At 42.0% G+C, this 27761-nt stretch overlaps 2 protein-coding genes across 2 annotated transcripts in view; both read left to right on the plus strand.

The window, feature by feature from the left end:
- The first annotated feature begins 283 nt into the window (after positions 1-283).
- The window catches only part of LOC133528513 (fatty acid synthase-like), a 31104-nt gene continuing 3626 nt past the window's right edge, over positions 284-27761 (plus strand). Inside the window, exons 1-18 of the mRNA XM_061865900.1 lie at positions 284-440; positions 561-1327; positions 1497-1727; positions 1960-2587; positions 6228-6421; positions 9212-9440; positions 9509-9701; positions 17824-17881; positions 18009-18236; positions 18327-19185; positions 20297-20394; positions 20532-20720; positions 20813-21217; positions 21593-21778; positions 21891-22627; positions 22704-22846; positions 23543-23663; positions 26719-26918. Of these exons, the coding sequence (XP_061721884.1) occupies positions 284-440; positions 561-1327; positions 1497-1727; positions 1960-2587; positions 6228-6421; positions 9212-9440; positions 9509-9701; positions 17824-17881; positions 18009-18236; positions 18327-19185; positions 20297-20394; positions 20532-20720; positions 20813-21217; positions 21593-21778; positions 21891-22627; positions 22704-22846; positions 23543-23663; positions 26719-26918 (5623 nt within the window). The remainder of the gene's footprint in view (positions 441-560; positions 1328-1496; positions 1728-1959; positions 2588-6227; positions 6422-9211; positions 9441-9508; positions 9702-17823; positions 17882-18008; positions 18237-18326; positions 19186-20296; positions 20395-20531; positions 20721-20812; positions 21218-21592; positions 21779-21890; positions 22628-22703; positions 22847-23542; positions 23664-26718; positions 26919-27761) is intronic.
- Positions 9710-16800, plus strand: LOC133528243 (uncharacterized). Its single transcript, XM_061865533.1, has 4 exons — positions 9710-10469; positions 11151-11311; positions 12306-12575; positions 14149-16800. Exons 1-4 carry the CDS (start codon positions 10403-10405, stop codon positions 14383-14385), a joined length of 735 nt encoding a protein of 244 aa, XP_061721517.1. The 5' UTR covers positions 9710-10402; the 3' UTR covers positions 14386-16800.

A 27761-nucleotide genomic window follows, 5' to 3' on the forward strand; every position in this document is an offset into this window, starting at 1 on the left:
TATTATGTTTGGGATTCAATTATTTAAGTTATATGTCCGTCTTTGGGTCACAGATTTACATATATGTACTAAATTTCAACCAAATTGGTCCAGTAGTTTCGGAGCAAATAGGCTGTGACAGACGGACAGACAGACGCACGGGTGATCCTATAAGGGTTCCGTTTTTTTCCTTTTGAGGTACAGAACCCTAAAAATTGTATTAATAGATACAATTTAAAATGTAATACTATTTAAAAATGAAGTAAGTCCACTCTGCACAGTGGTCTGTTTCAGATTGTGAAAGATGCCAAGCGCGATCAATGGCAACAGCGCAGGGTCAGAAGTGGTGCTGACAGGACTGTCGGGCCGGCTGCCCGAGAGCGGCGATATAGAGGAATTTGCGCAGCATCTCTTCGCAGGCGTCGACATGGTCACCGTCGACGACCGCCGGTGGACGCCAGGTAACCACTCCGAACTCGTCAAAGAGGTTTTTTAGAAAAGTGGGAGATCTAAAGTGACTTGTTTTCTATAAAATGTTACTCTAGTTGTAAAGTGTTGAATCCATCAGTGTAATGTTTCAGGAATGTATGGATTGCCAAAACGGGGCGGCAAGCTAAAGGACTTGGCACACTTCGACGCAGCGTTCTTCGGCGTATCCGACAAACAAGCTGATGTCATGGACCCGCAGCTGCGGGTGCTTCTGGAGGTGACGCACGAGACCTTAGTAGACGCCGGGCTCTGCCCAGCCGAGCTGCGCGGCACGCGCACGGGCGTTTACGTCGGTGTCAGCCGCTCGGAAAGTCTAAACATATGGTGCAATGACAGCGACAAGATCAACGGCTACGCTATGATTGGCGGTGCCAACGCTATGTTCCCCAACCGAGTTTCCTATTCATTTGACTTCAAAGGGCCTTCGGTTGGTATCGATGTCGCCTGTTCAAGCTCTATGTACGCACTGGCACAGGCCGTGCACGATATTCGGGCAGGCCGTTGCGACTCCGCGGTAGTCGCCGGCATAAACCTTTGCCTCGACCCAACAACGTCATTAAACTTCCATCAGTTGACCATGCTCTCACCGGATGGTCGTTGCGCCTCTTTCGACGAAAGCGGGCAGGGTTACGTGCGTTCCGAGGCGGTGGTGGCCGTGATGTTGCAACGCCGTCACGAAGCGCGCCGTCTATACTGCACGGTGCGCGGTGCGGGCGTGAACAACGACGGCTACAAGCCGCAAGGCATTTTCTATCCCGCCGGCGTCATACAGCGTCGCATCGCGCAAGAGACCCTTGAAGACGCCGGCCTGCGCCCACAGGACATCGTCTATTTGGAAGCGCACGGCACGGGTACCAAGGTGAGAACAGGATGACATATCTCAAGTACTACAATACCTTTTAATATACCTTTAGTGTTGAGGGCGTTACCACACCAATCGGGCGATAGTTTCTACCTAGGCTAATCGATCGATGGATTAGTCCAGTATGCGGTAACACTCTATTAAGTGTTCTGATTATATGTTTCAGGCAGGCGATCCAGAGGAGGTGAACGCAATTGCGGAGCTATTCTGTAAGGACCGGGATGCACCGCTACTAATAGGCTCGGTCAAGTCCAATATAGGGCACACGGAGCCAGCCTCTGGGCTTTGTTCGGTTGCTAAGATGGTGTTGGCAATGGAGCGCGGCGTCATCCCCGGCAACTTGCACTACAAAAACCCCAACACCGGCATCCCAGCACTCAGTGATGGTCGTATTAAGGTATCTTGGTCTTGGTTAAACGCGACTAATCTTGTCACTAAAACGCTTGTGAACTACTACACCTCAGCGAGCGCTTACTGCAGCTGGAAAGTCAAATCACATCTTTAAAGCTAGTTGTATGACTTCTTGGTCACGTTAGGATCGATTTTTTTATTATGCGTTGATGCTTCATGTGTATACTAGGTATGTAATATATAAAATATGATATCTAATCCTCGTACTTGTGATGCAGGTGGTTGAAAAAAACACAACGTGGCAAGGCGGACTAGTGGCAGTGAACTCGTTCGGGTTTGGCGGCGCCAACGCGCATGTGATTTTAGAAGGAGGGCGCGGCGAGCGGCCCCCGCCCGCAGAGTACCCGGTGCCACGCCTCGTGTTGGCCTCGGGCCGCACCGACGACGCCGTCGAGAAATTACTTCGGCTAGCGGTTGATCATCCACGCGACGCGGAATTACACGCTTTAATAGACGCAGTACATGCACGCGCCACCGCTGGCCACCCCCGTCGCGGGTATGCCGTGTTAGACCAGGCGGGGACCGTGCTTGATGTGCTCGAAAACGAAGGCAAACCGCGCCCGGTCTGGTTCGCGTTTAGCGGCATGGGCTCACAATGGGCCGGCATGGCGCGTGAGCTATTACGCTTGCCGACATTCGCGCGGAGTATCGCGCGCTCGGCGAGAGCGCTTGAGCCGTACGGCGTGAACCTCTCGTACGTGGTCGCGGAAGCATCGGAGAAAGAATTCCACAACGCCATCAATTGTTTCGTGTCCATTGCTGCCGTGCAGGTGGCCATGGTCGACGTACTGCGTGAGCTTGGCGTACAACCTGATGGCATCATTGGTCATTCCCTTGGCGAAGTTGGTCAGTTCCTTGCTCATACAGTGAAATTATTACTGCGGATTTTGGAGTTATATTTTTATCACAATATATATATATTATGGACCAAGTGATTAATGAGGGCATTATTTAGAATCAAGCTGTACCGGGCCAACTGATACATTGGATGAGATGTGGGGACGGAAACAGATGCGTGACACACAGTAACGCCAACCATAATCCTCTAGGTATAGCAGTGTGCGGACGTCAAATGCTTCACTGTTTACTGTACAGCGCTCATTGGTTTTGTTTAGAATAGAATAAGAATAGAATATAAATACATTTATTGTAAAAAACCTTCTACATACAGCGCCACTGTATGTCGAAGGTTTTTACGACCAATGAGTTTCGTTTTGTTTGCATTGAAAGCGAATACGGAGGAGCGCTAACAGGTTTTATTTTTCATAATTCAGATTCTAATCATAGTGAAATCCAACTTACTCTATATTCTTACACACCCCTTTTGGGGGCATGATTTCAGAACTGGACCCTTTTGGCGGAGTCTGTCGCGGGCTGTTACGACAGTCCGGTCTGTTTTACTTTCTTTTGCGTTGGCCATCTTGGCATAGAGGTCATATTGGCCAGTCTGTGGCTTTGTGGATCCTAGAAGTGGTGGCACGAGCTCGCGCGGTTAGGCTTGTGACCGGCGGGTGTCTGGGGTTATTCCCTGCAGCAAGTTGGCATTGGGAAGAGTGGGCGCGGTTAAACATTCTGCGCACAAGATGACCGTTGAACTCGTTCAGGCTCTGATCCATGAGTTCCCTGTTCGTTCGTTCCGTTATATTTATAACCATCTGCCTGACACTAAGAAAAGCTAGTTCCATCGCGGCGTTTAAGTCAGCTTAAAACTTTGGCTATCGCAAGAGTTGCGTACGTAGGCGTAAGTCGTAGGGCGTCCACAGTGCGCCGCCATCTCGTTCTGTCTTGGGCTGCGTGCTTCGCCTCAGGCCATGATAGCCCGATTGCTGTCAACTCGGATGCCAATGAGCGCCGCCAGGACTGTTTGGGACGGTCTCATCCTCTCTTGCCTTGCGGGGTCCATTCTAGGGCTTGCTTAGGGATGTGGTCGGGATCCCTTCTAAGAGTGTCACCGATCCAGGTCTACTTGCGGCGCGCGATCTGGTGACCGATCGGAGTTTCGCGGCAGGTATCTAATAGGCGTTCATTAGATAGTCTCTCGGGCCAGTATATCCCGAGAATCTGTCGAAGGCACCATGAGATTGGAGTTCCACTTAAGATGCGAGACCTGCTGCCTGCAAAGTTGCACACGACGGCCTTATCTCCGAAGGCATCAAAGTTCTCGCGGGAGTCAGAAAAGGCTTCCTACTGCTGCTGTTTCTCATCGTCTTGGACGGAATTATGCACCGCGTAAATGATTCATCCTCTCAACCATGGAGGTGAGGACTCTGGTCAGCTGCAGGGTGGTCGAAAACTTTGACCGGAACCCCGGTTTCGGTAGCCTAATGACTCAGCCAAGTTTCTTCCGAGCTCATGATCCCATTAAAACGAAGGTCTATGGTGTGCTGCGGCAGGTGACGAAGCGCCATGTTCGCATCGCGAATTAGCATTCGATCTATCCAGACGCGAGTTATTTATTTAGTATAAATTTTATTTGGACACTTGGAGAGACTTTACATCTCTATTGTATTGTAGTAATTATATATTTTAAGATTATTATAATGTAATGTTTACCCAGTTATTGGCTGTTGTATTTATAAATGTTGTTATGTATTTTTCATGTCACTATATGATGTTACTATAAATGTTGTATTGACTTGTAAAAGAGCCCTTGAGGCCTACTTGCAGAATAAATCTTTGAATTTTGAATATTGATCCCGAACATGTCGCATGGCGAGGCGCTAGCCTGGAGCCTTCTTCGGGTTGGTCCTTGTGGTTGCGTGTCTTCCTTGGCCGGGTGGGAAGAAGACCTGGTCCTCCACTGTATTCGGTGGTTGCGCTGCTACTTGCTCCTCTACCTCCCTCATGTGGGTCGCATTCGTAGCGGAGTATGGTGGAACGTTCGCTCAAGAGCGCCCTTTCTTCGGCCTTGTAGCGTAGCGTGCACCCTTCGTTCACTAACGGCTTCACAGCTTCTTTGGTTTTTTCCTGCCTGCACAGACGGTGAATGGAGGGCATGTCGTCGTTTATACTGGCAATGTGGGTCTCCCAGTTGGCTGATGCGTGTTGTCTGAGCTCCACTTTCACCCTCTTTACTTTAAAATAGCTAGGCAATGACTACGCTGCTATCTCCGTGGTACTGCTACTCACTGGTAACTACTCGTACCTCATGCAGACGCTACTGGATCGCAAAATTTGTCTGGTGACGATCTCGGAAACGTTGTTACAGTGTGGTCGTCCCTCTCTGTTGTGCACGTTCTGCGGCCGCTTCTCGATCTTGAAGTAAAGGTACTTCTAGGCATATCAACCTATTCCATAGTTCGCTGGAACCTTTGGTAAGCTCTACAAACTGTAAATTGACTTAGATTCAGCTCGGCAGCTACTGAAAGTTGGCTACGACCCTCTTGCGTTTTAGCGAAATACGACTTGGCGGGCTTGAGCTTTAGCGGTTTCCATTTTTCCAGGTCTTCTTCACGGGAAAATATGCGGCACCAATCGACTTCTGATAAGCTCTTCTACCCCCCGTTTTATAGGGATTAATGGTAGTGCAACTCGTGCTTGTGATAACGCGAAAATGCTCACAAACCGGAACTATGCCGATAATCTAAAAATACTGAGCCGATATCCATGTTTATTTTACTTTTTGTAAAGCTAAAACTTCAACGCATAACATTTAGTTAAGTAAAATAATATTTATACAATTAAATACGAACGAATTGTATATAAACTTCAAGGACTATAATTACATTTAAATAATTTAACAAAATTAACCAGTTTACAAATATATTGGGCGCAGATGAAAAAATGCAAAATGATGCAATACTTTTGCACGCCAGGCATATAGGTCAGAGCATCTATAAAACAGCAAAAGATGTATGATATTTTTGTTTTTATTTTGTTAGATACATATATTTTTAAATTGACTTTTTTTAGTTGCTATTGCTAAGAACTAATGGATTATAAATATATGCTAATAATTCAAAATCCTAAGTCTGATTATCCAATATTTTTTTTAACTTTAGTTGCATAAATGCATCTAGGTAAAAAGGAGAAATTAAGTATTAGCGTTTTAAATTTTGGTTAAATGTCCAAAATAAAATTGATATATATTTTTTATTACCGGTTTCGGTCAAATAAACAAAAGTTATCGTACTAAATAATTAATAAAAACTGTAAGAAGAAAAACGTTAACCACACAGATGATTAAGTATTAGGGCTTAATTAGAATTACAATTACAGAAATTAAAATTATATGGCGTCAAACAATAAATCATTTGAACAACACTACAACAAAAAACATTATGTATAATGCCCGGACAATTTATTTATTTTAATAGTTATTATCAAATTGCCATCGTATTTTGGTTATTATTCATAATGCCCCATTTATCACTTGGTCCATAACCATAACATATATACACTAATAAACTTATACATTCGTGACTTGATCCAGTTGAATTCCATTTATCTGCCTATACATATATATATGATATATATACATATATAGGTTGTGCGTATGCGGATGAGACATTAACGGCAGAACAGACGGTGCTGTGCGCGTACTGGCGCGGGCGCTGCATACTGGATGCGGCGCCGGCGCCGGGCGCCATGGCCGCCGTCGGGCTGGGCTGGGAAGAGGCCGCGCGCCGCTGCCCCGCAGACATCGAGCTCGCTTGCCACAACTCCCCTGACAGTGTTACGGTGAGTACAAACGACGTGGGTCAATTTCACCAAACGAGTATTTTTGACAAATTTTTAGGGTTCCGTACCTCAAAAGGAAAAAACGGAACCCTTATTATCACTCGTGCGTCTGTCTGTCTGTCCGTCTGTCACAGCCTATTTGCTCCGTAACTACTGGACTAATTAAGTTGAAATTTGGTACACATATGTAAGTGTGTGACCCAAAGACGGACATGTATTGTATTTTTATTTTTTTTGTCCTCTGAAGACTAGTAAATAGATTTTAAGTATGGCTCATGATTTCATTTTCTTTATGCTGTTGGTATGTATGTTAACATTATGTACTTAATAATGAACCTCCAGGTCTATGATTCTTAAGTATGTTAAGTACTCTACATTGTACTTCAATTTCATTTGTATATGTGACTGTTTGTGTTCTAAATAAATTAAAAAAAAAAAAAATGTACCGCAAAAAAATGAATATTAAATATAGGGGCTAAATGAGAAAATTAAAAAGCAATACTTTTGCTAATTCAATTGTGTTACATATCAAATGAAAGGGCTCATTGTAAGAATCTCAAATATATATATATATAATTTTAGAATAAGCATTTTAGAGGTTATTCAAGAAAATAGGCAAAAAATGACCGGCGATTTATCTCTGAAACTACTGGGTCTAAAATAAAAATAAAATATATACAAAACAGGTCTTTACCTAAATATGACAGGGAACCTATTAGGAAACTTCAGTCAAGTGCGAGTCTGACTTAAGAACAAAAATGCTGTTAGGCTGTTTAGGGACACAGCCGCAATGGTTCACCTGAAACATGGTAAGGTCTGGGTAAGGTCAGCTATTGCGAAGGCCAAAGGCCGAGATTCGCTTATAGACGAGGGCCCGAAACGTCCCGAAGAGGCACGGCTACACGCGAGGCTGAAGGCCGAGCTGAAGGAGGTTACTGGACACAGAACTAGTACAAGCGGCCATCTGCATACTTCCTGCAAATTTCTGTAAATCTTATGCCCCCTAGCAAGTCGGTCAGAGTATCGAGCGCCGTACTCCCCGGACCCGGAGGAGATTGCACCCGAAAATTGATCCTTAAAGGCATTCGCAATGCTTTTGGGGTCACTCACCCCGTCAACGCTCCCAGGAAGACCAGGGGGAACGCTCATCTTTTTTGTATCAAGCCAAAAACCCCGGAAGTTGCCTTTGGAGTGTTTTTCAGCGAGAGTATCCATTTTTACCTGCTCTTCGCGCTTCTGACAACACTAACCGAGATTTGAATATTTTTCGACTGCCACACATCTCTTCGAACATTCTACCACTCTGGGGGTTTTCGCACGACACCCATTCGAGAAACTTCGCCCTGGCCACCGGATGAGCTTCGCCGACGTGTTTACTCCACCCCATTAAGCATTCACCCTTTGCTCCCTTCACTCTACTACCCCTACTACATACTGCGGCCCCACTTAATGCTTTTACAATATTGGTGTACAAGTTGTCAAGAATACGCCTATGAGCCACGCTATTGCGATAAGTATCTTATCTGCACAGTTTGTGAAATTATGGTCGAAGTCTTTACGCCGCAGTCTAGAATGAGCCTCCCTCTAATACAGTTTAATTTGTTGCTCCGTTCTTTCCCCCCAGACTAGTTCTTTATTCGCGATTATTGTGCTAAGCAGCTTAGGTGTTAATTCTAAATCGCATTCCATGATAAGAGGGAAGTGATTAGATCAGCATGAGTCATATTTGACCCGAACATCTCGCACTGAATGCACAGCCGCTCGGGTAAGGATACCGTGATCGAGTCAACTAGGGGTTCCGTACACTTCGCTAATAAACGTATAGGTACGAGAGTTCAACTCTAACTTATCTGTATCGATGCATGTCCAATTCTGTTCTCTACAAAACTCCATTAGCTCCGTGAAAAATAATTCCCCAAGGTTAGCATTAAAATCTCCTAGAATATAAATGGATTCTATGCCATATATGATTGCACTCACCGTACCCAGGCAGTCCGTGAATTGAGACAAATTCACAGACGAATTTGTAGGCATGTATACACTAATTACAAAATATAACGATCTTTAATGGCGACCTTGATTGCACACACTCGATTGTTATCATATTTTATCATTGACACCTCAGAAAGAACACTTTGCTTCCACAATAGCGCGACTCCGCCATACGGTCTACGGCGTAGTATTTCCACTAACGTGTCGACGGCCGAGGATCCCGTAAACCGAAACTCACTATCTACAGTGCTTTGGTAACATAATTCTTCCTTAAGTAACCATATTTCTTGTAAAGCTATTACGTCACAGGTACGACATAACTCCCTAACACCATCTGTGGAGCGTTTTATTGACTTGCAGTTAAAGCTGGCAAAAGTACAAACCTTACTTGTATTATTCTTTTTTTTTAGTTTCAAGACCGATCATAGATTTCCCTCCGTTCGTATAATTTACAAAACGTCTGGATATAATGTCTTTAGGTCACATATTCTCATCCAAGTAAATGTGTAATTTGTTTTTAGATTTATTTCAACGACACTGTATCTTTTGTTTGACCATAAATGTATTGAATAATGTCATTTTCCGTAGTAGTATAGTAGTAGTATAATATAACTGTCGAATAGTCCAACAGCACGCTTAACTGAGCAAAAAGGCGTCTTTTAATGTACAAAGGAGAGAGCCAAGGAATTTCACAACGATCGATGGCGCGCTGCCCTCAAGGGGTCTTATTGAATACGTGTGCTGAGACATAACAGGCGTTAATAAAAGTATTATAATAAGACATTTTTTCTTCAACAGATCTCCGGTCCATTAGCGTCTATAGAGAGATTCGTTGAGCAGCTGTCAGCTGACGGCGTGTTTGTGCGGATGGTCAACACCTCAGGCGTGGCGTATCATAGCAAATACATCGCCGGCGCCGCACCGCTGTTGCACGACCGCCTTCAGCAAGTCATCCCTAATCCGAAGCCCCGCAGCACCCGCTGGCTTTCCTCCTCAATACCACCGGACCAGTGGAAGTCAGAGTTAGGTGAGTGTTTAAAATACCGAATTATCCAGATTATTGAGAGTGGCGACTGATCTCGGACCGTTTTGTAGCTCGACTGAGCGACGCAGCATACCACGTGAACAACCTGGTTTCGCCGGTGCGGTTCGCTGCTGTGCTGGCCATGGTGCCGGAGCGCGCACTGGTGGTGGAGGTGGCGCCGCACGCGTTATTGCAGGCGCTGCTGAAGTGTGCGCTGCCCCGCGCCGCGCACGTGCCGCTTGTACGTCGCGACGCGTCTAACGCATTCACGGAAAAAAATATTTTTTACAATACTACCAGAATGTATAGTAAATGGGAATTTGTTCTTGTAACAAATTTTGCGTTCTCCTAACATTTTTTTCTGTTCAGCCAACCATTGGATTTGATGCGATTACAATTCGTTTGTAACGGGCAATGTTCAATTCTAGTAACTTGAAAGCTTGTAAAGGTTAAGATCTAAATGTTATATCAACAATACTCAAGGGATAGTTACAATAGCATCGTCGTCTTTACAATTCCCATCGTTGTCGCAGCTATATAAAAATACGATACTACAAGAATGTGTAGTAAGCGGAAATTTGTTCTGCTAACTAATTTAACGTTCCCTTTACTAATTTTATTGTACGACCAACTATTTTGATGTGGTAGCGATATCAATTCGTTTGTAACGGGCAATGTTCAATTCTAGTAACTTGAAAGCTTGTAAGGAATAGTATCTAAATGTTTACACCAACAATACTCAAAGTAAGTTACATTATACTATTGTTGTTATTAGTGTTATTACAATACGGATCGTTGCGTCTGGGAGAGCGGAGGGGCGCGGAAGGCGCGCGGGGCGGTTTCAAACAGTATGGCGCTGATCGTGACCAATCGTACTTACGTCGCCCGCGCAAAAGTAGTGACAGGCAGTTATAGATTTACTTTGCAGTGAAAATAACAAAAGAAAAACTTGTGTCTTACTGAAAATGGACGAAGACATCGCGCAAATATTACATGAGTGGGGTCTGTCAGAATACTACGAGATATTCAAACGTAAGTCTTGTTTCCATTTTTTTTATATTCAAATGTACTGTACAATTTTTTCATTGTGCCGTATTCTAATTTTAAAATGCCTACATAGACAATACATTAAAAACACAATCTATCTCAAACATACTCCAACACGGAACAAAAATCAATCAACCGATATTGAGGTTGTATGTACCTATTGGAGTTACATGTGAATAATTTTCAAGCAAGTTCTGATATTTCTGATTCAGTTGTTTGTCGTGTCTAAACGTGTTTTAAAGTTATAATATGGCCCAGTGTGTCTGTTTGTCTGTTACTTCACGCTTTAACGCTGAACCGATTTAGATGACATTTGGTATGGAGAAGATAGTTTGAGTCCCGGGGAAGGAAATAGGATAGTTTTTATTCCAGAAATCGTGATTTAAGGGGGTGGAAGTTTGTATGAGAAATGACTTATTCCACGTAGATTAAGTCGTGGGCAAAAGCTAGTAGGTATAATAATATGCCTCCTACTAGTCCTACTGGGTAGTAAGTAATATTCCCAGCACCTTGTCAAATCTACCGCATCGGCACCGTTGCCGTTGCAGAGGTAGGGTAGTTTTCGTCCACATGTGTCAGTTTTCCTTATGTATATATTTATTTATATTCAAGTACTTTCCAAAAGCTTAAAAGAAATAAAGGGTTAAGTTTTGTTTGTATTTACAGAAAATAAGATCACCCTCAAAACATTCAACATATTGGATCAGGGAATGATACAAGAACTGATTAAACCAATTGGAGACAGAGCCACATTCATAAGCAACTTAAATCTTTGGAAACAAATATCAAATGATGATGATGATGATTTCTCTCTTAGTCTCAGTCAGGTACCTATCTGTTTCAATATTTAGATAATTTAATAATATGACGTTGCATTATTGAAATAAATAATTATTATGGGACAGTCTTACACAAACAGACCTAGTCCCACAGCACAGAATAAATAATAGTATTTCATACAGAATGGCCATGCTATGCCCGCCCCAATCTGAATTACCTCACCCCACGGAGGCCAATTAGCGTTTGTCTCGGACTTTTGCCATAGTTTTATTGAGCCTGGGGTCCGCTCGGCAACCTAATCCTAGTAATTGGTGTAGGCACTATTTTTACGAAAGTGACTGCCATCTGATCGTCCAACCCAGACAGGAAACTAGGACTTGTTGGGATTAGGTCAGGTTTCCTCACGATGTTTTCCGTCACTGAAAAGCGACTGGTAAATATCAAATGAAAACTCATTGGTACGAGTCGGGGTTTGAACCCAAGACCTCCAGATTGAAAGTTTGATGTCTTACCGCCAGGCCACCAGCACTTATTAATCTATCTATAATAGATAGATATGCCTAAATAAATACTTAAATACATAGAAAACAACTATAACTCAGGAACAAATTTTACTGCCGAGTAATAATACAACATTTTTCACCACGCCACTGCGAAAAATACAAGTTATAAAATATTAAAAATTTAAGCCAAATTCATGCTTTCAAAATTATATAATTCAAAATCATCTCTTTAAAGTCCATCCTACCAGATAATGTAAAGAAACAAGTCAAAACTTACTTTCCCCACATCATGCGGATAAAATGCGTTTTTCTCCTCCGCTTTCTAAGGGATAAAGAACGTTCCGAGGTGGAGTGGTGAATCTTTTTTAAACAGTATAGATCTAAGACTCTTGGAATTATTTTATGAACGTAACAATGCTATCTTTATACAAAACGACCTAAGATCCGTGAGTTCCCTAGGTACATTACGGTTAGGTATGAAAGGGTTCATGTAAATATGTTTTTTATACAAGGGGCTAATTAACTTGTGTTTTTTTAGGGGAGCATATCGGACATTAATGTCGATGTGTTGAATGAGAAACGCAGAAACGTACCACCAATAAAGAATATTACCAACTTCCAAAGCAGTCAAGATGGATCCCCTTCTGACAGTAGCGTCAACACATCAATTAATCTACCACCAGTAAAGGACCTTACCAACGAAATCGAACAGTTGACAAGTGAGGTGTACACTATTCAAAATGTATCCCCTTCTGGCAGCAGCTCAACAAATGTGTTAATAACATATACTCCAAAGCTTAAACGACAAGTAAGATTTTTTAAGTTTCTCAAACATATAGTTGTGCTGGGTGAAATCTAAAACGTGTTTCAAGATAATCAAACCTGAATATATTCATAATTTTTAACAACTTTATTATGGGGTCAACTTTGTAAATTTACAATAAATAAAACTTTCTCATACCTTTCTTATCCTTGACCTTTTCTATGAAACTGTTCAATTTTTTTTACTTACAAAGTTGATCCCATAGTAAAAGTTGTTCAAAATCATTAATGGGATTAGGTTTTATTATCTTGTATAACATTTTAGATTTCACCCGGTATTTACCATAGGCAACTACATTTTCTGTCACCAAAGTTTAGATTTGCCACCTAATTTGTATCCCCTAATTATAATATCTGCCTACAACAAATATATCTGTGACCATTTTAATTGAAACGGTCACCAAATCTGAAACGCCTAACTAATGGATATTTGCACCCAAATTAAAACTTCAGATTTGTATAACCAGAATAGTAGATCTATCACCAAATAATAATAATAAAAAACCTGTAAAAATACAAAAAAAAAGAAAATAGTTTTCACAGACTCAAGATACGTGCGACGACGTGCGAAACGAGGCGAGGAGAAGTGTGTTAGGTTAACTGAGAACAAAGCGTGCGTGCCGCGGCAGCGGTCGGTAAACACCAGAACCGACTTCTAATAGAAATGGAGTAACTTTTTTTTTAGTGGTCAACATGTTTTCATCCGATTTTGGTATCAGATATATTATTTTGGTTTTACTATCATTTTCCGGAAATATTATTGGTAATCATTTTGATATTAATTGGTGGTACAATTTTGTTGCAGATCTATTTATTTGGTGATCGATTAACGCGGTTTACACACTGCTGCAGTTTCCGCATGCGGCGACGGTGTGCGAACGAGATAGCGCTGTCACGCTTACACACCGTTGCCACATCCGGTTGCGGCGCCAGTATGATAACCTAAAGCACACCCTTTATATAAAGTGATCAAATAGTTCGTCACACCATATATTTTGTATGGTGTGACGAACTATTTGGCTACTCTAGCTCTTACAATATATTTGATGCTGACTGTACATCATTGTCGGTTGTCAATAAAGTCTATTTATGTATGACTTTTTATAGCAACAACGGCTTATTATGTACTTTTGACTTGAAAATGACTACATCATTGTCGGTTGTCAATAAAGTCTATTTATGTATGACTTTTTATAGCGACAACGGCTTATTATGTACTTTTGACTTGAAAATGACTACATCATTGTCGGTTGTCAATAAAGTCTATTTATGTATGACTTTTTATGGCAACAACGGCTTATTATGTACTTTTGACTTGAAAATGACTGTACATCATTGTCGGTTGTCAATAAAGTCTATTTATAAATGACTTTTTATGGCAACAACGCCTTATTATGTACCTTTGACTTGAAAATGACTGTACATCATTGTCGGTTGTCAATAAAGTCTATTTCTAAATGATTTTTTATGGCAGCAACGCCTTATTATGTACCTGTAACTTGAAAATAAAACAAATTAACTTCGAGCCAACTTCAACACTGCAATAAATTTGGTTACAGGCACTGCTGGACATATTAAATAAATCTGCAAAGGGTAGAAGCTTGCTTAATTTACACAAAGAAGAAGGAATGTTGTCAAGCAATAGCAGAAGGAAGCTTTGCAATATTATCGTGGAAGATCTATTGTCAGAAGACCCTGATGTGAGGGTAACACATGAGACGCTTTTTAGTATCGCTAATAAAATTAGAAACATTTTTCCAAAGGAGAATATAACCTATGATAATAACATTGGATAATTTAAAAAACAACACAATTAAAATGTCTGCGTCTGAAATATTGTGCTTCTTGAGATACTTTGGGCTACTCGTAGGTGATTTTATTCCATCCAGTGATTACATCTGGGAGTTATACATAGTGTTAAGGAAAATAATTGATATAGTTACATCTAATGCCGTTCACAAAGATAATTGTGATTTACTACAGTCTTTAGTTACAGAACTCCATCAATTATATCTAACGTACAGTAAAAAGACTTTAACTTCTAAATTTCATTTTTTAACGCATTATAATGATATGTTACAGAAGTTCGGTCCTTTAGTGTCAATATGGTTAATGCGTTATGAAGCCAAACATCGTTTATCGAAATTGCCTGCAAATGTGTCTAGTAACAGAAAAAATCCATGCAAAACTTTGGCAATCAAGCATCAGTTACAATTAAATGAAACCTTTTTAACTGGTCTAGATGAGATCTTCGAATTTGGAATTAAAAAAACAGTAACTGATAATACTGAACGAAAAATAAGACAATCTCTAACCTTATCATCTCACCCTCTTTACCAAGTTAGTTGGGTTTCTATAAAAGGAACTAAGTACTCTAAAAATATGGTTATTACTTAAGATATATATGTGATGGCCTCTTACCAATGTTTGGTTTAATTGAGTGTATTTATGTAATGTTTGAAAATAAAACCATTATTTTTGAATTCAGTTTATTCAAGACTTTGTTTTTTGATGAGAGGCTTTATTGCTACGATGTAGAACTGACTGATAATATATTATTTTGTAATTACAATAACACAATTTATTAATATATTCCAAATACTAAGTCAGTAACATCTAATAATAGGACAAAAATTGTTCTAAGATCTCCTGTATGAATAATACGCCAAAGTACGTTTATTATTGTATGTACATTTTATTCTTACCGTCAACTCGTGCAACATTGGCTACGATGCCTTCCTCTGCCTGGCTTGAAAAACGGGGATTCTCTGTCTACTGAATATACATTTAATTCTTAATAATGGCCGCCTTTCTCCCATATCAGGAGTAAGGCATTTTCAAGCCATGCAGATTAAGCATCGTAGGCGTTAGGAGTAGACTATACAGGCGGCCAAAAAAGAACTAGATTCCCGTTGGCTATAAGGGGCCATTACCCACCGCCGCCGCTTAATCGCCATGCAAAAATCCAAAACACAAATCAATCTGAGAAGTTCCAAAACCATCTAGGGAGGATGGTTGGGTCCCAAAACCTTACAGCCAACGGGAATCTAGTTCTTTTTTGGCCGCCTGTATATTATACACTAATGAGAAACTCTATTTTTACGATATAAGTATAACTAGGCATTTTTATTCTGTCATGTGCTGTAATGTACCTACTAGTACTAAGTAATTATCGCAGACTTATCAACCCGACACCCAGTGTGATCAAAATAAAGCATTGAAATTAGAACTGTACATGACGTGGCAAATATTATAGTGTATATTTAAATACAGGGTAGTCGTATACTGTATTTGAAATTATTGATATTTGAATATTACCGAAGTGAATAATTATTATTAACCCAATCTATTTTAACACCAGTGAGATCAGCGGAATGCTCTATTCCGCCTAACTATCAATAATTCCAATTAGACCAGTGGAATGGAGTAATCCGCTGATGTTATCGGTAGGGTGATATAATCAGTTGGTGATATTCAAATATCGATCCCCTGTTATTTTTGAATGTGGTATTAAGTATATTAAAAATTATAACAAGGATATAATGTATCACTTCAATGTAGAACTGATTTATTTGATTAGAATTTTGTTATCAGTTGTTACCATATAACCAATACTTAACTTTTTAAGCGGATTCTATCGCGTATATTATTTAACTAATATCCATTCCGACGTTTTGAGTACTATCCTGCACTCGTTGCCACGGAAGTGCCGTAGACGTCAGACGCCCGTGACGTGACCACGAGTGCAAGAAAAGAGTACTCGAAACGTCGGAATGGATAATAGTTAAATATATACGCGATATAATCCGTTTAAATTGAATTATTTCGTTGATTAACAATCGCGGTAACTATTAGGGATATAAGTACACTGTTTAGGGAGGAGTGATATTATTACTTAGTTCATTTAGTCGCCATCAGATACATCGGTGCAGCCAAGGTAATCAAGGCGATAAAGTGCATGTTCAGACATTTTTGAGTACCTTGGCCGCTCCGATATATTACAGTCGCCAACAGATATATTGGAGCGGCCAAGTTGATCACAAAACAACGTCTTTATTGTCAAAGCGATATAGTGCACGTCCAGATATTTATGAGTACCTTGGCCGCTCCGATATATTTGATGGCAACTGTACAATGTAAAACCTTTTTTCTATAAATGTGACTCATAATCAGTTTTGTTGCCTATTAATATAAAATAATGATTGATTTCATTTGAAGTTTTTTTAAACTAGAAGTTTCCCAACTTTAGGAACCTGTTTTGTTCAAATTGTGAAATAGGTTAAGGTGACTACATTATAATTATTTAAGCTTTTCATAACATAAAATTAATATTGTATAGAAAATAGTCTACAGTTAATATTTAACTACATCGCATTTATTATAACGCATAATAATTAATATATGTACATAATTATGTCTACTTATAATATTTCACAACTTGATTGCAACTTACGACTGACACGACTTGTCCCCAGCCTCTGCACAATATATAATAAATGAAATGCCAGATATTACTACTTCCCATGAAAAGGTGCTATTAAGTGGTTTTATGTTTTTATTAATAAAATCAACGTTTTCGAAAGAAGTCGAAAAAGTTGCTTTTGTTTTTTAATTCAAACAATAAGTACAGTTTACAGCAGTTTTGGGAAGTAGTATAATCAGGCATTTCATTTATTGTGCAGATGCCAAGGGATAAGTAATACAGTAGATTCTACAAAGTTACGTAGTAGATACTACAAAGATACGTAGTAGATACTACAAAGTTACGTAGTAGATACTACAAAGATACGTAGTAGATACTACAAAGATACGTAGTAGATACTACAAAGTTACGTAGTAGATACTACAAAGTAACATAGTAGATACTACAAAGTAACATAGTGGTTAATACCAAGTAACATAGTGGCTACTACCAAGTAACATAGTGCTTACTACCAAGTAACATGGTAGATACTACAAAGTAACATAGTGGTTACTACCAAGCAATATAGTATATACCACAACATATTTTTGGTAACTGATACAAAAGGCTGTAGTTATTTCAACAATACACATCCAGCACTGTTAACAATTTAAGCCCTACTGCTTACTATGTAACATACTTACCCATACCATATAACTTTTACGAGAAGAGAATAGTTGAGTTTACTATTTGTAGAGTTGTCACATATAGTACGATAAAAATTGTAGGGTTTACCGAATTCTCGTTACAACAACCAGATTTTTTTTTCCGTGTTGGTCCATCTGCTGGCCGCCGTGGGCAAAGTCTATGCGGCCGGCGCGCAACCTCAGGTGACAGAAGTTTGAATTTAATTTTAACGCTGTAGACAAACTGCTGATAGACCAAGTTTTTTGGGTGAAGTTATTACAGTATCTCAACATTAAGTACTTTAACTTAACGTTTTTCTTACATTGTAAGGTATCGCGTTTATACCCGCCCGTGTCCTGGCCCGTGTCGCGCGGCACGCCTGGGCTCGCGGCGCATGTTGGCTGGGACCACTCTGTCGAGTGGCGCGTGGCCGACTACAAGACGGCCGCCCGATCCGGCGAGAATATCATCGAGTACGACCTAAACAAGCCTGACGACGCATTCATTGCTGGACATAACATCGAAGGTCGGGTTATATTCCCCAACACTGGATATCTTGTGAGTTTTGCCCTACCTGTTTATGTACTGATTACGCTAGGTAAACCTAAACTAGCTAGAGTTTGACTGTTATTTTTTTATTTTAAATAGACACTGGTTTGGCGTACCGTGGCAAAGATGAACAATCTAGATATGGAGCAGGCGGCGGTGGTGTTAGAAAACGTGAATTTCCGTCGCGCAACCATCATGTCGCGTGAGGCGCCAGTGCGATTTCTCGTCTCGTTGCTGGATGGGACGGGGGAGTTCCAGGTTTGCGAAGGCGGGGATGTGGTGGTCACGGGTACGGTGAGACTGACCGCCGACCCCGCCGCCGAACGCCTGGCTCCAGCCGAGCTGGCCGAGGCCGAAGAAAAACAGGAAGACCTACCAGCTCTCGATTCTGAAGACATCTATAAAGAATTACGACTCCGCGGCTACAACTATAAGGGCGTGTTCCGCGGGATTAAGTCCTCGGACGCACATGGCACACGCGGCCTGCTTAAATGGGAAGGCAACTGGATCTCGTTCATGGATACGGCACTGCAAATCACTCTTGTTACATACCCGCGTGACTTGTATTTGCCGTCACGTATACAGCGTGTAGTCATTGATCCTGCAGCGCAGCGCGAGGCGGTTGCGGCTGCCACGGGCACCAGTGGCGGTGTGCCTGTTAAGCGCTACCCGAGCATTGATGCCATTGTAGCTGGTGGTGTAGAACTCACAGGTTTCAGTACGTTATTGGCACTACTTCGTACAAATATTCAAGCCGCTCCCACTCTAGAAAGACATGCATTTGTACCCTTCAATGGTGCGTGTTTCGATTTCGAGGACTACGAGCGCTCCAAAAGACATGCGCTTACTGCCGCAATACAATTGGTGATCGAGAACTGTGGAGTGCTGCAACTCGAGGTAGCAGAGCTAGCGCTGCAGCGACCCGTGGACGCACTGCTGCTGCCGCACGCTTTACGAGGTACATGTACCTATTAATTCTTCTTCTTTCGTTAACTTACTTTTTTTTCCGTTGTTCATACTTAGTTCTTTACTTTTCAGTAAATTGTCAGTATTAAGTATGAAAGGTTGTCAGCTAACTGTTCTTTTTCATGCTATTTTTTCTTTCATGCTATTTTAATATGCACACAAGTTTTGTTTTGAAAATGTATATTTTATATGCTGTACTAGTTGACCTAGTTGTGACTCCCAGTTTGTAGACCATTAATAAAAAAAAAATCTTTTGTAGTCATTGCACTTATCACAAGCAGTTAATACAGAAAATGACTGGCTGGAGTAGGTCAAAAGTAATTTCACCACTCCAAGGAAAATGCAAGGAAAATACTAATTGTAAAATATCAAACAAAAACAAACCAATACAGTTCAAAATTATAGTTAAGTATTGAATATTTATCATTCTAAATCATCATTAAAAGTCAATTCTACCAGCCAACATAACGAAATAACACAAAATTTGCATTTGATTATTTTGCCACACATGGGGATAAACGCCCATCTTTCTTATCAGTTTTTGATCAATCGAGCCCTTACCAGGTGGTGTTGTGAAAAATTAATTAGTAATAGCCATTAAACACAAATAAAATGCAATTTCTTCATAGAGGCCACTAGGTTTTCGGCCCGATTCGAACTTTAAAATACCTACGAGTACGTATAACATTTGATAAAGTTATGATATGGATTAGATATGTCAGTGTCAAAATTGACGTTCCTTCAAACATAAACGCGATATGGTTTGGACGGTTTCATGCGCGAGGGCAATAATACCCACGTTGACCCAACGCAAGTTGGGGATTTCTTATACACCTTTGAATTTCTTCGCGGATGTATGCAGGTTTCCTCACGATGTTTTCCTTCACCAAGAAGCTAGTAGTGAACATCAAATGATATTCCGTATACACAAGCTCTGAAAAACTCAGTCAAGATTTGAACCCGCGACCTCCGGGTTTGAAAGTCGGATGTCAGATCCTCTCGGCCACAACCGCTTAGTAACAAAAGTGGATCGAAAAACTATTCCAAAAGAATAATAAAGCTATTCAAACGTTTCTTTAGTCTGGGTTTCCATATTTGCGCAGTGATGGATGACGAACCAGAACTGCGCGTGAGCGCCACGCTGGCGGCCGGCGCCGACGCACTGCAGTACGGCGCCACCATGGACCCACTGCGAATCAAGGTGGTTATTCATTTCTTGTACATTTGATGGCTCTGTTACTTCTCAGTATCATGACTCTTCTCGATATTTTCAACAAGCTGTCGGTGATTCGCTAACATTTACAGGATGTGATATGAAACATAGTAAAATGATTTCAGCTGTCTAATAGAGATGTGGGGGGCCTAGACAAAAGCCACTTGGTGCTGAGTGCTGACGTGTTGTCGCGACACGAGAGCGTGCTGGGCGCGCTCGCCGCCCGCTGCGCCTTCCTGCTGTTGGAGGAGGCCAAGCGTTCGCTCGACTACCCTGCACAACAAGCGCTGCTCGCCGCCGCTGGCCTTTCCCTGGTACTCTTTGTCACTACATGGTATTGTTGCGAAAACGTGTAGTCTTGTCCCAGTAGTTAATTTATCACGCAGCGCGATGAATCTTCTTGCAGGTATCACGAGTGCACGCCGGGTCATGTGAGTACGTGCTGCTGCGACGCACTCCAGCTGTGCCGTCGACAAGAGTAGTCCTCGAGGTTCGTGATGACGTTTTCAACTGGGTGGAGTCACTGAAGGACGCCATGAAGCGCGCTGAAACAGAAGACATGCGCGTGTATGTGTGGTCACGCGCGCCCGGCTCAGGGGTACTGGGCCTGGGGACGTGCTTGAGGTGTGAGCCCGGCGGTGATCGACTCCGCGTCTACTACTTGCCTGGAGCGCCGGACGCATTTGATCCTGACGTGCCGGCGTACGAAAAGCAAGTCCAGCGTGACATGGCTTTCAATGTACTGCGTGATGGCATCTGGGGCACTTATCGCCGCCTGCCACTGGATGATATCACCGGCACCCGAGTACAGGTGCGACTCGAATTCTAAGCTCTTAAATTTTATCTAAGATTTCTAACTTTGCGTGATTTGTGCACAAGCCCTTATATGAGCAGGGGTCAAACATAATTTATTTTCTGACGTGCTGTCAAAGTAGGACTTAATAGCTTGTATTAAGATACTTGGAGAGCAAACTGGGTATCTTTGGAGGAGGCCTTCACCTGCGGATTTCTTGCACTTTAAGTAGTTTTAAATTTTCAAAATAAAGTTAATTGTTAATCATAATTTAGAATTAGTATTCTAGTTATGTGAAAAGGTATAGTCTTAGTTTGCAAGATATAAAAGGCTTTTTATTTATTTATTTACTTATTCAATTCAAATACTTACGCCAAGTACCTATATCCATAGGTGGAGCACGCGTACGTGGACACACTAACGCGCGGAGATCTCTCGGCGCTGCGCTGGATCGAAAGCGATCTGCGATACGCGACCGACCCTTGTCGCATATATTACTCGGCGCTCAACTTCCGCGACATCATGATCGCTTCCGGCAAGCTATCGCCCGTAGTAACGAAAGGAACTCGGGTTAAAAAGGTAAATTTCATAATTAAGTACATTCCAGTATTTTGTTCTCCCTACCTATAAGTACAAACCTGTCAACTTCCACCAAACTTACCTTGATTTACGGTAATGATTGTTTTTGCAGGAAAGTTGTATGTTCGGTTCGGAATTCAGTGGCCGTTTGTCTACCGGCAAGCGCATCATGGGCATAGTTTTCCGAGGCCTGGCGACCTCTGTAATGCCCGACGTGAACTTTATGTGGGATGTGCCGAAACACTGGTCGCTGAAGGAGGCAGCCACCGTGCCGGTAGCGTATGCGACGGCGTACTACGCGCTGGTAGTGCGGGGTCACATGCGGCGCGGCGAAGCTGTGCTGGTGCACGCGGGAGCGGGTGGAGTGGGACTGGCGGCCATCGAAGTCGCGCTTCACGCCGGCTGCACCGTCTTCACCACCGTGGGCTCGCCCGACAAACGCGCCTTCCTGCGGGAGCGCTTCCCGCATCTTCCGGACACCAACATTGGCAACTCTCGTGACTGCTCGTTCGAGCAGCTGGTGCTACGTCGCACGCACGGTCGGGGCGTCCACCTCGTGCTCAACTCACTCGCGGGACCCCAGCTGCAGGCGTCGCTCCGCTGCCTCGGGAAGGGTGGACGATTTCTCGAAATTGGCAAGGTGGACCTGAGCGCCAATACGGCGCTTGGTATGGCCATACTGCTAAACAACACGGCAGTCCACGGCATATTGCTAGACGCGTTCTTTGACAGCGATGACCCCGAGAAGGCGGAGGTGGTGCGCTGCGTAGCTGAGGGCATCGCCGCCGGAGCTGTGCGCCCGCTGCCCGTCACCGTTTATGATGACACCCAAATCGAGCAAGCTTTCAGGTATGTTCACAAGCAAATATATAAATGATATAACGCACCCGACCCTTTTTAATGATTATTAACGCTTGCCTCGCAGGTACATGTCGACGGGAAAGCACGTCGGAAAAGTGTTGATCCGAGTGCGCGAGGAGGAGATGAACAGTGAACCGGTACCAGCGAAGCTGGTGTCCGCGATGCCGCGCACCTACATGCACCCCCGCAAGAGCTATGTGCTCGTCGGTCAGTATGAGTACCGCTGTTGCTAGAAGATGTTGGTTATGATTACAATTTTCGCATCCGCACATTAAAACAAAACATCCGCACTTTGCCCGAAAAAGTCGAGCTATTATGTTATACCAATTGTTCATTATAAATAGCCATCTTATCTTAATGTTTTTGGGGCCCTTGCGAGTCTTCGACCCGTGCGGATCTTTTATGTAATTATTCCCTTTTCGCGCCTACTCGTCTACTACACAACAGCTTGTTCGACCAACTAGGGTTGGCAATGCGCATGTATCACCTCTAGAGTTGCAGGCGTCTATAGGCTACGGTAGGGGTCATCAATGAGTTTCTTCAAGTCCGGTTTTTAAAATAATATGACCATCGCGGTCCGTTTCTACTTGAGTTTAATAAATAAGTAAAAAATAATAATGGAGTCGGCGGTCCGGATCCAGACCGCGGTCCGCCATTTGGTAACCCCTGGGCTATGATGACTGTTTACCAGTCCTCTGTTTGTTTCCCACCGAGGTCGTATAAAAAAACCTCATGTGTCGGATGATGGAGCTTAGGGACATCAGCGCTTTGAATTCCTAGTTTCAGGTTGGTAGCCTACGCTCTTTCATTTTCTGTCCGGCGAGGCCATGTCATTCACACTATAGGTGTTTCATTCTCTTCGGCACACATGATTTCTAATTCGCTATTTCGTATATGTTGCAGGCGGGTTGGGCGGCTTCGGTCTGGAGCTCTGCGAGTGGCTGGTGCGCCGTGGCGCGCGCATACTCGTGCTTAATTCGCGCAGCGGCGTGCGCACAGGATATCAAGCAATGTGTATACGCAGGTCAGTGACGCTCTGACCCGGGACGGAGTCAAATACACAGTTAGGACTTGCAGTTCGCCGGCAATGGCAATTTCAAGGTCTGTGGATCCATTACCTGATAGATTTAAGCATAACTCTTCAGTTTACTTTATCGATATAGTCTAGGTAAAAAAAAACAAAATCGCCCTCCTTCTAGATGGCAAATGACTGGCAAATCATATAACTTTTTAGCAACCGTGTTTTTAACCTAATTTAGCCCTGCTGAATCGAGATCTTAACCGGAAGTGAGATATTCTATTATTAGACATGGCGGCCATTATTACCCTACATAATGAGTTCCTTGTAAGGAGACTCACATTTTTTAAAAGGCTTATTATTATTCGGGCAAATAAAATTTTAAACATAATTTGGCCGTGTATTAAAATTTTAGAGCCTAAAAATCTATGTCATCTCCAAATATAAGCATCACATTAATGAAAAGCAGAAATTCAAGCCACAAAAAATGAATAGGGAGCTTGAAATTATAGTTTGGCGACTAAATAATAAATTGGGCAACTATTATTATAAAGCGTACGATTTTAAATATTCGTTGTCATGTAGTTGTTTACCTATACACCTAAGTAATCACATTGAGCATATCGTTTGCAGGTAGGATTTAAATTGCGGAACCAGCGAAATTTAATGAATATTGCTTTACTTTTTGTAATAACACATCGTGAAAATGGGTAAAAACGCAATAGTATTTTATACAATCGTGCTATAATAGAGTGCTTTTCAGTCGAGTACCGTGTTTATGCAACGAGGCTTGCTGAGTTGCCTAAGTGAGGTAAGAGATTGAAAAGCTTGATTACACCACTATTGTATTATACAATAGTATATATTCTTTTACTATAAAACCTAAATAAGTAATAAAAATTGGTAAGTAGTAAAAAATACATAAACGCGCGAGAGAGAGAGGCACGTGATTGGTAATTTTTTTATAGTTGACTAAAGCGTATAAATTTTTTTTTTTTAATTGAGCCCATACATGTCGCAATTATAGTTTGGTATACGAAATCTTATTTCAACCATTACAGTCGACGAGTAGAAAAACATTATTTGCTCGTTAGCCGCGGGTAGTTTTCATGGCACAGCGTGTACCCTTGGTAAAATAATGCAACATGTGACTATATAGCAAAAATAGCCTTAAAAATATACGTTCTACATTATACCAAAAGAAATTAGTTTTTAAACTTTTTTAGTTACTCAGATATTTTACTCGAAAAACGACGTACAAAAGTAATCAGTGGACGTAAAATAATGTCACAAATGCGTCTGCTCCGTTGTTTTACGTCGATTCCGCAAGCGCTGTGCGCCGGCGTAAAGCCGTTGCGTCAGTGTTACCGGACAGTGAGAATGTATCGCGCATGATATCCAAATTGGGATAAAATTAGTGAAAAAATTAAAGTTCTAATGGCGAGTAGGTAGTTTAAAACGTGAATAAGATAGTCTTGTGCAAAACAATTGTATGTGCGCAGCCGCACACGGCTGTTTGGGTTTCAATTTTTGCAGTATAATAGCCAGCCGCATGATCAGTCAGCCCATTATGCACATACGATATTCTTTGTTGATTTTTGGCATATTAATGAAAATGCTAAGTATATTTCCTTGATATTAATTATGCTTCGAGTTTAACGCTATTCTAACGTTCGATAATTTTTGTGGAAAAAATGACGTATCGTTACATGCATCATAGGGTACTTCATAAAACAAAGACATGTGCACATACGATTCGTAGTCTTTCGTCAAATATATAATGACGGATCAGCACATGCTTTAATGTAAATGTAAAACAATGCCATAAGTGCACATCCGTCATACGATTTTCAAAAAGATTGCATTAAATAAAAAGGAATATAATTGCATATATACAAACACACACACACACACACACACACACACACACACACACACACACACACACACACACACACACACACACACACACAAACACACCGTGCATCATTCATAGTCGTTTCTAGTCAAGTCGACCACAGCGTTTGTTGTGAATGTTTGCCTACGGCTTATTTAATGTATTTAATAGTGAATAAGTTTAAATGAAATATTATGAGAAATTATCAGCCAAATAATTTCCTATACATACATTGCATACATTTTTGTTAAAATAAGTATAGGTACATTTATGAACTCGACTGTACCTATTCTATCTCACGCGTTTCACAGTCGGAGCTTGCGTTCCATAGCCCTCGGGTAAGAAAACTCTATTTACTGTGGTCCCACAGTTCCAAGGCTCAGTCCTTACCATATCAGGGAGTATTGGGATCCTCAGTGTCGACATTTCCAGTGACGTCCTATTCCGTAGCCACCTGGAAGGAAAGGCTGCGCTGGCTGCCAAAAAACTCGATGTGCTCAATAAAGCGAGGCGATACTTTACTCCAGGGCAAAGACTGCTGCTATATAAAGCGCAAGTCAGACCCCATATGGAGTATTGCTGTCACCTTTGGGCAAGAGCACCTGCATGCCATCTTGGACCATTCGACTCAGTCCTCAGTCCAAAGGCGCGCTGTACGAATCGTCGACGATCCCAAACTCACAAGCGGAATCTTTAAGTCTAAGGAGAGAATTTGCCTCCTTGTCTGTGTTCTACCGCTTGTATACAATGGGCTGTGCTCTGAAGAATTGTTTGACATGATGCCAACGGCCGCTTTCTATCACCGCACCGCTCGCCGTCGGCAGGGTGTTCATCCTCACACCCTAGAACCTAAATGGTCGCGTACTGTGCGGTTTAAGAGGAATTTCCTCCCGCGAACGCCTCGGCTATGGAATGAGCTTCCTGCCGAGGTTTTCTCGAGGGGCTACAGTATGGGGTTCTTCAAAAAAGGAGTGTACAGGTTTTTAAAGGGTCGGCGACGCGCATGTTATTACATGAAGGTATTCCTCTGGTGAAGTCTGGTGTTGCAGGCGTCCATAGGCTACGGTAACTGCTTACCATCAGGCGGGCCGTATGTTTGTTTGCCACCGACGTAGTATAAAAAAAGCCGGTTGTGTTATCTGATTGTGCTTATATTGCTTGTAGATGGCGTTCCGAGGGCGTGCGCATACTCCTGTCATCGGAAGACGCGACGACCCCGGCGGGTGCGCGCGCGCTTGTGCGTGTGGCGGCGGCGGCCGCGCCTGTCGGTGGCATCTTCAACCTCGCGGTCGTGCTGCGAGATGCCCTCCTCGAGAATCAGACCCCGGAATCCTTCGAGACCGTTGCCAAGCCCAAGATTTATGGTCCGTTACGATATGACAGTACTTTAAAATGTAAAAGTGTTAAGCCTCTTAGGTCATTACCTTGGAACACCCATACAACGTTACCTAGGAAGGCCCAATGGCCAAGGCAATCCTTAGAACAGTCCTATTAGGTATTCTTCCCAACCCCGTATGTCTGCCAAACCCTGTACAAGGGGCGTTCAATAAAAAGTGAGAATGAGTATGTTATACGAGTATACAACTTTCATTGAACGTTATTTTATTTTTCGACATAGTCACCTTTTAGCATATATTTTTTCTACATAAAATTAAAATTCCATTTCTAAAAAAGGTTTCATCTTGAGTATTTAAAAACGCTTGTACTGAAGCGACTACCGCGTCGTCGTCTTCAAATTTCTTGCCTCTTAGGTTTAATCTCGGAAATAGGTAGAAATCACTAGGGGCGAGGTCTGGTGAATACGAAGGATGCTTAAGGATATCGAACCCAGCATCACGATTGCAGCCATTGGAACGGCGGACTTGTGTGCCGGTGCATTCTCCTGATGGAAAAACACAATTTTCGAGAGTTGTGACACAATGTTGTTATTTGTTTGGCATATAAGCTGTCGGCTTACGTGAGCGAATAACTCGCGAACGCGATTGTTACTTTTTCATACCCAAGCGTTCATATTTTTTTTCAAACACAAAAAATTTATAACGGCGCGCAGTTCATTTTCTTCATTTAACTCAGTAGCATCGCAAAGAAATCGCCGTATTTTTTAAAACAAAAAACCGTTTGTTTTCATGGCAATCAGCTAGGTAGATTAGCTTTACCGGCCAGTTTTTTTCTAGTATTCAAAGAGTTTGCATCTCATTCTCATTACA

This window comes from Cydia pomonella, chromosome 19 (genome assembly GCF_033807575.1).
Source record: "Cydia pomonella isolate Wapato2018A chromosome 19, ilCydPomo1, whole genome shotgun sequence".
Lineage (NCBI taxonomy): Eukaryota > Metazoa > Arthropoda > Insecta > Lepidoptera > Tortricidae > Cydia > Cydia pomonella.

What these genes read in the sequence shown, in the direction of transcription:
- LOC133528243 (XM_061865533.1), top strand. Translation starts at nt 10,403, where the DNA reads ATGGACGAAGACATCGCGCAAATATTACATGAGTGGGGTCTGTCAGAA. An exon ending in ATACTACGAGATATTCAAAC is followed by an intron (nt 10,470 to 11,150) that starts GTAAGTCTTGTT and finishes TTGTATTTACAG; the next exon opens with AAAATAAGATCACCCTCAAA. An exon ending in TCTCTCTTAGTCTCAGTCAG is followed by an intron (nt 11,312 to 12,305) that starts GTACCTATCTGT and finishes GTGTTTTTTTAG; the next exon opens with GGGAGCATATCGGACATTAA.